This window comes from Quercus lobata, chromosome 7, assembly GCF_001633185.2.
Source record: "Quercus lobata isolate SW786 chromosome 7, ValleyOak3.0 Primary Assembly, whole genome shotgun sequence".
In the NCBI taxonomy this organism is placed as follows: Eukaryota; Viridiplantae; Streptophyta; class Magnoliopsida; order Fagales; family Fagaceae; genus Quercus; species Quercus lobata.
Genome location: NC_044910.1, coordinates 3,415,156 through 3,427,043, shown reverse-complemented (window position 1 = coordinate 3,427,043; position 11,888 = coordinate 3,415,156). Strand labels below are relative to the sequence as shown.

General features: G+C 32.3%; 1 protein-coding gene across 3 annotated transcripts; it reads right to left on the bottom strand.

The window, feature by feature from the left end:
• Positions 1 to 1,020: 1,020 nt before the first annotated feature.
• LOC115952577 (TMV resistance protein N-like) lies at positions 1,021 to 10,615 on the bottom strand. Of its 3 annotated transcripts, none has more exons than XM_031069750.1 (9): positions 10,490 to 10,615; positions 10,126 to 10,266; positions 9,440 to 9,944; positions 5,612 to 6,707; positions 4,190 to 4,495; positions 3,313 to 3,966; positions 2,720 to 3,242; positions 2,016 to 2,115; positions 1,021 to 1,301 (listed from the first exon to the last, which is right to left on the bottom strand). In XM_031069750.1, the coding sequence occupies exons 2-8, from the start codon at positions 10,127 to 10,129 to the stop codon at positions 2,051 to 2,053; spliced, it is 3,153 nt and encodes a 1,050-aa protein (XP_030925610.1). In that variant the 5' UTR covers positions 10,130 to 10,266; positions 10,490 to 10,615; the 3' UTR covers positions 1,021 to 1,301; positions 2,016 to 2,050. The 3 variants fall into 3 exon arrangements, with proteins under 3 accessions (XP_030925610.1, XP_030925609.1, XP_030925611.1); XM_031069749.1 differs by having other exon boundaries at positions 10,126 to 10,251; XM_031069751.1 differs by having other exon boundaries at positions 2,050 to 2,115; positions 10,126 to 10,251.
• Positions 10,616 to 11,888: the final 1,273 nt, after the last annotated feature.

Below are 11,888 nucleotides of genomic sequence, written 5' to 3'. Positions count from 1 at the left end.
AGAGAGAAACCCTAAAGAAAAACAAGATTGATTCACCCACAATCTATACATTAAAGTCTCTTCAAATTCCTCAACTCTCTTCCTTTCCATTGTCAAATCCTTGAGAGGCATTTTACCAAACCTTGTTCTCACCATATTCATCACTGTGAGAGGGCTGTTTGGATTTCTGGGAAGCAGTTAGGAAGGAACCAATCTACATTGGTTGATGCTACGGTCTAGTAGCGGAATTCGAGAAGTTAGAAAAGAAAAAGGTTCGGCGCAACCTCGTTGGAGCAAAAAGCTTGGAGGGCTTAGGTGCACTGGGTAGATTAGGCTTGGCGGGTCTATTGCTGTCCATGTATCCCAACTATATTTTCTAGTGGATTATTTACCGCTTGGAGGGCGGCGGAGAGGTTTTACGTCGAGGGCTTCGATTTCCTCTTCGATAACACATCGCGTGTTGTCTTTGTGTTTGCATCTTCCTTCCCTTTTATCTTTGCCTTTTTATCTGCTGTGGATTGTATTTTTAATTTGGCTTAGATAGTTTTTTTTCCAATTCCATATTATAGCTTCTGTTAATTTTCCACACACTAGTTGTTTGACATAATGCTTGAATTGGTTAAGTTGTAATTTGGGGGTCTAAACGTTCAAGGGTGTTTATACACATATTTGAACTTTCATATCAACTAGACAAATCCCTGAAAAAATCAAAGAAGATTACATTAACTATCAACTTGTTTGAAGCTTCCAACAATGTTTGTTGACTTTTTAATTGCAAGGATATATACTAGAATGAAGACTGCATTAATGCTTAGCTAATCGTACAGCGTGATTGATAAAAAGTAGTAGCTTCTAAACGTCTACAAAATTCACAACTCATGCTCACTTAGACATTAAATCAAAATCACTTCACAAGAGAATTGTGCAAAGTTAACTGAAAGTATAGCTTGTATACCATCCAATAACAGTAGGCTCAATTGAAAGTCATCCTGTAGAAATCATTAAAACTAGTATAGACTAAAACCACTTTAAAAAAGAAAGGAAAATACCATATTCTACAGTCATTATGAAACAAGATACAAGGATATGTCACTTGAATACCTTTCCAAATCATTATAACCGAAACCATTTACAAATTCAATACAACATACAAGGATTTTCAACTAAAAAATAAGCACTCATATTGACAGAAATGCTTATGCACATCCGGTAGCAATAGCCTCAATTGAAATTCAAGCTAAGAAAATCTTCACTATTTAGTAGCCAATCAAAGTATAAGTAAGACATGAGCGTCATCTTCTAGAGACCAAAATTGTTATCACCTACATATATGTGAAAACTTGAGTTAGTATGGCACTATAATTAAAAAAATAATAATAATATTTAGGGCAAATTACAACTTACCCACATGTGATTTGGCCAAAATTTAAGTTGCCTACCTATGGTTTGAAATTTGACACTTTACTCACTTGAGGTTAGCCTAGTTAAATTTCGTAACCCGCTTCTATTAAAAATAGGTAAATATGTAATTTCACTTCACTTTTATGTCTCTATCCTCAAAAAATATAAAAATACAAGATCAAATAAGATTAAAAAGAATCCAGCGGAACACTTGCATAATGGAATTTCAAATCACAGGTAAGCAATTTAAATTTTGATCAAACCTCAGGTGGGTAAAGTGTCAAATTTTAAATCCCAGGTAAGCAACTTAAATTTTGGTTAAACTTCAGGTTGGTCAAATGTCAAATCACATATAGGCAACTTAAATTTCAGTTAAACCACAAATAGGTAAATTGTAATTTACCCTAATAATTAACTCATGAATAATCAGTATAATTGGAGTTCCTCCTTGCCCTTTCTAGAAGGCATAGCACCAATGATTATATGAAGTATAGACGTGGTAGAGAAGGAAGAACTATAGTAACTATACAGTCTCTAGTTTTCACTTTTCAAAAATTTATGATGAAAATTTCTCTTGCTTTTGCCAGCACTACACAAGGTGAATATGAAAATTAGCATAATACTTGAACACTTACAAATGGGATGCCGTAATAGGACTAAACCATCTACCTTATAGAAATTCATAATGTTCATCCTCATCTTCATCTTCATTATCATCCCCATCATCATCACCAACTGCATATATGTGTAAACCTGAGTTAGTATGATAATAATAATAATAAATCATTCATTACTAATGAGTGTAATTGGAGTTTGCTTCCTATAGGTTTTGTTAGGCATGACACCAATGATTGCAAGAATATACATGGTAAGGAAGGAAATACTATACAATCTCTAGTTTTTACATTTCAAATATTTATCAAGAAAAGTTGTATTGCATTTGCCAGCACAAAATGAATATGTAAAATAACATAATATCTGATAGTTACAAATAGGATGCCAAATTAGGATTGAAAGATCTACATTAGCAAAATCCATAGAGAAATGTATTAGGTGAAGCTTGAGAATGTATTTCCTATCTAGATCATATTCTTGTAAGTGATGATGATATAGAGGTTTAGACAATTGGCAATAAACTCCGTGGCAAAATTTAAGTTTAATTTTCAAAAACTCAAAAAGTATAGGGTGATTGGGATTGCTTGTGCATGGTGAGCCAAAGAAGAAAAAGAAAAATGACAAGATTTACTTGCCAATGACAAAACCAAATGTATAGTTAGAAAGAAAATAAGATAGAGTAGGATTAGACATTAAAGGGAAGGATAGTTGAGATGGTCATTACCAGTAAATTTACAGATGGATTTTTCCCCAAAGCTCTCAATCAAACATTGTGCATTTTTTTGGTTGAACTCGTCCACATCTTGCTCATATATCAAACTGACCCCACATTCCCACACATACATGGTTGTTTTTTCGGTCTCAAATATAACCTTAATTTGACTGCACTCATTATTCCCAACAGTAGCAAACCAATCATCACGAGACAAATACAATAGGCAAATATTGACCTCACAACATATCCAGGTAGTCAAAAGTTCAGAGGCACAATGATTCTGAGGCATATCACCGAGGAATATCACACGAGCTCTAATACCATAATCCAAGCCTATAACACCTAATGCTGATGCCAAGAGAGCGAATCCGATCCATTTACTATTATACCAATTTGAAGGCAACTTTATTATTATTGAATTCCCCACTGTATGAGTTAAACATGATGGAACAATTATCTGAAATTCAGTTCTAGATCCATCCTCTTCCCTTTTGAAAGAAGTTCCATAAAAAGTTTTACGACAAAGGTGTCCCTGTACCCAAAACACAACTATTGTTAACCGCTATTATTTAACAATTCAAGAGAGAAAGAAAAGAGATTACCTGTAGGAAATGGAACAATATTCTAAATTCCACTTGACTACCAGTCTCATCATACGGACACCACTGGGAAAGAGGTTGTGACCAGTTACTCAGTTTGGCCCGTGTTGGTGTCCATTTTAGGGAATAACAAAAATCAGCATTTATATATCTTATAGTTGATGGAAGCCTTGGCAACGATTTTAGTTTTGAGCATCCGCAAAGAATGAGTTTTTCAAGAGACCTCAACTTATCCATGTTGCTTGGAAGAAATTCGACATCGCTGTAACTTAGATCTAATAAAGTAAGGGCAGTCAAACACTCGATTGATGAGGGCTCTACTTTCTTAATAGCAGTCCAACTCAATTTGAGTTCCGATAGGCTTTTCACAATTCCAGTAAATTTCGGAATCGAACTGAATTTTGTGCAAGCAAAAAGATCAAGAACCGTAAGGGACTGCATTTTAGCAGACATGGTGGGAAGATTGGTAAGAGAACTGCAGTATCGTAGATCTAAATACCTAAGCCCGCTGAGATGTCCAATGGATGGGTGGATCTCAACCAAACTATCACATTTAAAAAGGTTTAGTCTCTCAAGTCTTGGAGCACCTGACAAGTCAGATGTCCTAATAAGGTTTTTGGAACAACTAAGATCAATGAACTTTAAGTTGACTGAACGCTGTTACAAAAAAATAAAATAAAATAAAATAAGTTCCCATCATTTAATCAAATGTAGAAATTAATTTAATAAGTGAAGAATTCTTTTAAATAAAACCGCTTTATAAATGAAAGGAGGAAGCTCAAATACAATGGGAGTGTATTTGTATTTGTAGCTACACTTAAAAAATAGAGAAATAATAATAAATAATAGAAAGGGCTTAATTAAAAAAGAACAAAATTACCATTACTCCATCCCAAAGATATTCAAATTTGCTGCAATGCAAGTGAAGTTGAACAAATGCCTTTCGTTTGTCACTGGATGCCAAACATTTAAAAGGACAGTGGCTCCATGAAAGGTGTCTTAGGTTATTAGGAAGAGCAAGATGTCTTTGGTCATTATGATAGCCTGATTGTCTAAAATGACCTAAGACATCTAAGATTATCAACAATCTAAGATTAGACATCTTTGAAAACTCCTCAGAAAATTCTTCAAAGTTGAAATCCTCTTCCTCGATTCTGACAACTATGGCTTGAATTGCTTCTGTTGCCTGAGATTTCGAAAGCAAAGGCTTGGTGATTTGCAATTTTGCACAATCAAATGACAAGAATACTAAAATTATTCAAGTTTTATACCGTTTTTAGAGCTATAAAGGAGATTAAAAAAAAAATCTACTCTCTAAGTTTTCCATATATAAAACTCTCTAAAATATATATTTCTTTTAAAGGCCCTCCAATATGCTGGGCCCAACCACAATTTTTTTTTAAAATAGGGAAATGTACATCAAATTATATAATATTTGGCATTGTGATTTTGTAGAGAAAAAGAGAAATTTAAATGAAAATGCAATAAGATTGGTATTTGGTTTTGCATTTTGAAAACTACATTTTTATAATAGAAGAAAAGTTGCATTTTCATATAGCAACTCATGGAAATAACTAGAAAATTGCATTTTCACTTTGCAATTTTTCGTATTAATAATAATTTCTATATATTTTACCAAATACTTCATTTCATTTTGAAAAACACATTTTCTAAACAAAACCTCTAAAGTTTTCAAAGCACGAATTTTCATAAAACTAACACAAACGGATTCTAAAGAGTCCCATTTTTAGAGTCCCATTAGTAACTAATAGATCGTAGTACATATAAAGGCTTACTAATAGATTGTATTACATCTTCTTTTTTTTAAGTCTTTTTTTCTTATTAATCTGTTTAAAATTCATACATTAAAACTTGAAAGGTGCACTTCTACCTTTTAGAAATTCAAGACCAAAGGGGGGGCGGTTTGGGAAGGAAATCACAACATTACTTTTAAATTGACCGAAAAATAAAATAAAGCCTATAGAATGATTTTTTTATATATATATATAATAAAAAAAAATGTTAAGATAGCCTTTTTGTTCTAGGTAGTAACCAAGAGATGAATAATTAGTTCATTACATCAAGAAAAATAAATTCAATTTCATAAACAATTACAAAGAGATAATATATGTTTTCAAAATAGAAGAGATAATCATTGACAATATATTAGCATATGGCAATTGGTAAATGAATGTTTTATTCTTGATTTCGTTGCATAAATACTTATTGAACAAAATTATTTTACTATACGAACTCAATATTATTCATTGAAATAAAATGATAGCTTTGTCATTTTTCTTACCATATCGTTCTCCAATACATGAAGCAAGTCATCAACAAGCCACAACCGACTTTGCTTTCCAAGCTTTCCACCTGATTCAAAATGAATAATTTTTTGACCCATTTCTGATAGTAGATCATGCATCCCAAAACGTCCTTCGTAATCCACCGTTAGGAGAGATCTTTCCACAAGAACACTTACACCAATTCTTGCATGAAAACCACAATTCTCTAATATTTGTATTACTTCATCTTTCTTCTCCCCTCTAAAGAAACATACAATATCTAAGAATATCTCCTTCCACATTTCGTCTAGTCCATCATAACTTATTTTAAGTATTTTATACATATCACCTTTAATATTTTTAAGACTGTCCAATGCACTTTGCCACTCTTCTGCTGCTCTTCCAACCAAAAAGGAACCCAAAGTAACAAGAGCTAAAGGAAGGCCACTAGCATATTCTACAACTTTCTGGGAGAGTTGCATATAACCTTCTTCAGGTTGCTCCTTTTTGAAGGCTTTCAAACAAAAAAGTGTTGAGGCATCACCATAATCTAATCCATTAGGCTTATATATTTTAAGCCCTCCATGTTGGACCAACACACGTTCATCTCTAGTTGTTATAATGATCCAACTACCCAATCCAAACCAGGTAGGCTCTCCAGCCAAATTTTCTAATTGGTTCTTGTCATCAACATCATCTAGGACAAGTAGAATTTTTTTATTATGTAACCTACTACTCTTGATATTTTTAACTCCTTCTAGAACATTGTAGATCATTGTATTACTTGCCCCCAAAATTGAGTTAAGCAATTGTTCTTGTAATTTATGCAATTCACCTTTTCCCGATCTTTCCCTAACATCGGCAATAATACTACAACCTTCAAAATGATCTAAATACTTGTCATGTATAGCAGTAGCAAGAGTTGTTTTTCCCAGACCCCCCATACCACAAATACCCATCATGTAAATATCATTCCCGAAACCTAAATACGAAGGGATCAATTTTGCCACCATAGATTTTATTCCTATCAAATTTTTGTTAATGCTTGAGGATTTAGGACTTAATTTCTCTGTAATTCCTTTCACAATGTGTTGGATAATTTCAGACTCATGCCTGCAAAGAAGATAGAAAATAATTACATGATGGTCCAAACCAATTATAAAACTTCAGGGGAGAAAGAAAAATATTAGGCAAAGATACTCCTTGGGAAATATCTTTTCTTGAATTAGTCCACTAATTTTCTTAGGTTAGCAATGATATTGGATCCACTAAATCCAAAATCTATTTCATCAAGAGATACAATGATTGAGCAAAAAAGTTAAGCATCTCATTTCATTTTTGATTGCTGAGAGAAACCTCATCGAAATATTTTAAGTTAAACATGCTAAATATAAATGTTTAAGACCCTTTGATGTTGCTTGAGTAACAAATATTAATAACAATGGCAATACTCAAAATTTTCAAAGTAGACAATTGAAAAAGTTTTGTATACCAGGTAAATGAGTTAAAAGGAGGTATTGGTTTCTATTAATCAAAAATAAAATTTAATGATTTATACCTTTGTGCCAACACAAACCCAAGCTTTTACTTCTTTAGTGTTAGGACATATGTGATTCCCTTGTTAAGAACATATGTCATTATTTTATGTAATTGACTAATCCTTTGACAAAACGCACTTTACTTGTATTTAAGTAGATCTAGAATGTGTTTAATATTTCAAGAAACTATGTTTCAAGATCAAGTGTTGAAGCCATGCAAGTCTGTCCAAGATTCAAGCTGAAAAGTGTCTGTCATTAAAGCTCGATAGCTCGTTTGACAACTAGCCATCTATCGAGCTTAAAGAGCTGTTTAGCCCCGTGGCTCGACAGCAACTCGACAGATAGGGTAGGTTTATGAAAAATAGATTTTCAGTTCTGTTTTGACTCCAATCCGTGTTTATGTGTTTTGGCTTTCTTTTCACACAACCTTAAACATATAAAAGGATTATTCCAAGGGTCGTCAAAGTGTTCACAATTTGCACAAGTGTTAAGCAAAGTTTGTTCAAGCAAATTGTGACCAGAGACAGAATTTGCCCTAGTTCATCGTTTTTGTGAAGAAGTTGCTATGTTTGTATACCGTAGGTTTTTGTGACCAAGCATCTTCCGAATCTTCATCGTTGGGAAGAACTAAAGAACTTTGCAACTAACAACCTTCTCTAATTGGTGATTGAAGTCACGTACTGAGATCCGCGCAATTGGTTAGTCACGTATTGAGAGCCATGCATCAAAAGGAGAAATTGTCACTACAAAACAAGTCTAATTGGGTATTGGGGTAAGGGTTCAATTGTAGGTTGGTATAAGGTACTGGGATTCCTTTACTTATAACCGCTTATTGTGATAATAATGGAATTTCAGGAGTGGTGACCTAAAAATCACCTGGTGGGGTTTTTGCTGTGTTGATTTTCCCCATTCGTATACAAATCACGGTGTTAATTTATTTTCCGTTGCATACTTAGTTTATTGGTAATTTGTTTGTACTATCACGCGTTTGCATGTTAATTTAATTAATTAATAAACTTGGCCAATTAATCAATTAATTTATCATAAGGGGTCAATATGTTTTTGACCTATCATTTAGTCGAGGCCCAAAGGTATGATATGTTTCTCTTTGAATAAGATCATTCAAAAGCACCCTAATATCAATGATAAACTCCTCAAAGCTATACTTCTTCAAATTAAATTATGTAAACAATTGGTTTGGGAATGGGAATAAAATGGATAGATTGGTTTGATAAATTTTTTTTTTTTTTTAAATCAGGAATAATGAATGAGCAAAATTAAATCTTTATGAAATTGGCATGCCCACCTTGAATCAAAAATATAACATGCCAAAAGTTAATTTTGGATGGTTGCATCATGTTGAGTTATAAAAATGTTATAATTCTCCAAAATTTCACTTTGAATGACTTTAATTCTTAAGGGGCCAAAGAAGAATTTATAAAAGTTTTCCTATAAAATAAATGCTCCATTTGTTTTGACTAGAAATATTTGTAAGAAAATTGAATTATTGTCATGTATTTGGTTGCAACATTGAAAATGAGCTAATAAAACATTGTGTACTTTTTTGGGTCATTTGGGAGCCTCAAATGTTAATATTGACCCTAAAGTCTGAATTTATTTGAAAAATTTATAATAATTTAAAAAAAAAAAGCATTTGGGAAAAAATCCACAGATAGTCAATACTGGTCCACTGCCAATTAATGGCGGTCAATAGTCGAACCGTGATGAGAGAGGAATTGTCTTTGGAGTTTGGAGAGTTTTTAACGTTGCAAAGTTCATTTGTAATGATTTGTTAAGAAAAATGTTTTGGAAACCTTTTTATGTTCTGTTGGACGTCTTTTCAAACAATAAGAAAACTTTATCCACTTATATAAGAGGAAGCAAAAGATCTAGCTCTAGGCCATCTCCATATCAAGGATTATATTATATTCAAAATGAATATAATATAAAAAATTAATGTCAGCAGATTTGATTCTCAAAAAAAAAAAAAAAATGTCAGCATATATATATATATATATATATATATATATATATATATATATATATATCTATTCTTGAATCAAGTAATTCCATTTTGATCTTTTCACAGAGCTTCCCTAAGCCCAGATTCACAACCACTTCTACTGTTCCTAAAAATTTAACAGAATTTTAACTAGTATACCATGATGTAGTTCAATCCATGTATATTATGAAACATTCTCTTAGCTAATTATATGCTTCATTTTTTTTTTTTTGATAAGTAATAAGCTAATTATATGCTTCATGGTAAATAAAAGAAGCTTATCATTTGAAACTCATGGAAATTACCTATTTTGTTGATGTAGATCCCAACCGGAGATATCAGCCACTTTTTTTAAAGTATCTCTCCATGTTTCCACCTTCTCTATGTTATCCTCAAAGCGTTTTTGGTGATCAATAAAGGCTTGTTCAAAAGTTTCGGTTTGTTTTCGTACAACAGTTGGGCCCACATCGTAAAAAACTGGCAAAACTTTCAGTCCCATTTCATCCATGCATTTGATAATCTTGATAAGCTCATCCAAACACCACGTAGAAGATGCATAGTTTCTTGAGAGAATGACGATAGCAAACTGTGATTCTTCAATTGCTTTGAAGAGCTCAGAAATACGTTCTCCTTTCTCGAGTTCTTCTTCATCCCTAAAAGTAATAATCCCCTCTCGTTTCAAAGCAACATAGAGATGGTCAGTAAAATTAGTACGGGTATCCTCACCCCTAAAACTAAGAAATACCTCGTATTTTGGCTGACGTGTTGAAGAAGAAGATGGTGACGGTGATGACTCTCTTTTACGCTTCACTAAAGTTGTTGGAAATTTAGATAAAAGAAGTACAATCAATTAAAAATAAAGAAATATATATATAATTAAATTAGGGAAGAAGGAAACAATGTTAAGTGGGATTTTAATTTCAGGCAGGGAGTGAAAGAATCATAATAAAAAGAGAGGATTTTGCGTTAAAACTTAAAAGTGAGAACTTACCCATTTGTGAAAAGGAATTACAGCACCGATAGCCTCCAAGACCTACTGAAAACACTCCTGTTTTTGCTTCTTCTTCTTCTTCTTTTTTCTTTTTTTTTTTTTTTTTTTTTGGCAAAGGAGAGACAACTGAAAATATTTTAACTATAGGAAATGAGACAAAGATAAATTAATAGATTAAAAAAATTGCTAGGGAATTTAAGAACTCTTATAAAAACTCTAATATTAGAAAGCAAACTTTTGTTTGTAACTTATTCATTCATTTCGTAAGTAATGAGAAGAAGAAAGCAATTTGACATGGATATTTCATTTCAAGAAAAAAAAAAAAAATGAAAGGGATGAGTATGTGTGAAAAAGGACAACTTACAGATTTTGGAAATTGAAATTAGAGTAGTGTAGTAGTGATTGTAACGCTCGAAACCCAGTTGAAACAAAGGCAGATCCAATTGGTGTTAGATATGTATTGGCTGTTTAATAAACGAATGGACTCTGTTCTTTATTTCTCCGTGTGTTTGTGTCCACAACTTCAATATCCCCTGTTTTAAGTCAAGTCTGGGCCAGCCTCAAATGCCTTTTCCCACTACTTTTTTCTTTTCTTTTTTTTAACGTGGCACAAAAGTCATTGACTATACCACTTTTTATTTATACAATTATTTGTTAAATCGGTACAGAAAGAACAGTACAGAGACACACAAAGTATTTTCGTGGCATCTCGCTATAATGCCTGTGAAGCTTTGTTTAAAATTTCTTTGAATTCACTCAGATGCGGTGGTGGCATACTACGTACAAGAGATTTCCATATCTGCAAGAAGTTTCCTCCCAAGTCTCTTTGTTTAAAGAATTGAAAAAGAAAAAGCAAAAAGAAAAACTTTTTATTTAGCTAAAATTTTATGGTATAACATATAAATTATCATTAGATTTTGCCATACTATTTTTTTTTTTTAAATTTAGATTTTTCCATACTATTAAAACTCTACAAAGGTCACATAAAGTCATTTGAAAATTTATTTGCTCTTGCTTTCATCTCCATCGCTTTTATTTATTTTTTTTATTTATCAAAAACTTCCTTCTTCATTTCTAAATGTTATTTATTAAAAAAAAAATTAATTATAATTTGTCTATTTTGAGTTATTCATACATTTTATATATATATATATATATATATATATATAATATGTTAAGTAAGTATGTGATTTCACATTAAATGATAATGAAAATAGTGAATGATTATTATAATATAATTTGATTTTCTTTTTTTTTTTGAAAGTGCAATAGAAATTTCATTAATGAATATGAGCAAAAGTCAGAATACAAAGCCTCCAATTTAATTGATATTTGTCTATTATGGGTTATTCTGACCATTTTTATATGTATGAAAAAAATTTATATTAAATGATAATGAAAATAATGAGTAATTATAATTGTGGGGATAAAGGTCCAAATTTGTTTATTGGGCCTTGGGCCTTACTTGGGGACATGGGCATGTCCGAGGAAGGGTAAGTAGTCGAGAGAAACCCCAAGTTAAGTATCACCTACGAAAGAAGCGGGGAGAGTAATCCAAGGAGGAACTCCCCCTCGGATACGATGGACACATATCAAACCCGTATTGTAACAATCTAGGTAACCTCCCAAGAGATTTCCACCATAAGGATGAGCTTCACGTACGTACAGGAACGATAAGAACCCAGAAATATCTAAAGAAAAGCTACTACCATTGCATTAAATGCACTGCAACTATTTTTTTGACCGTATTTATGTGGAGAGGA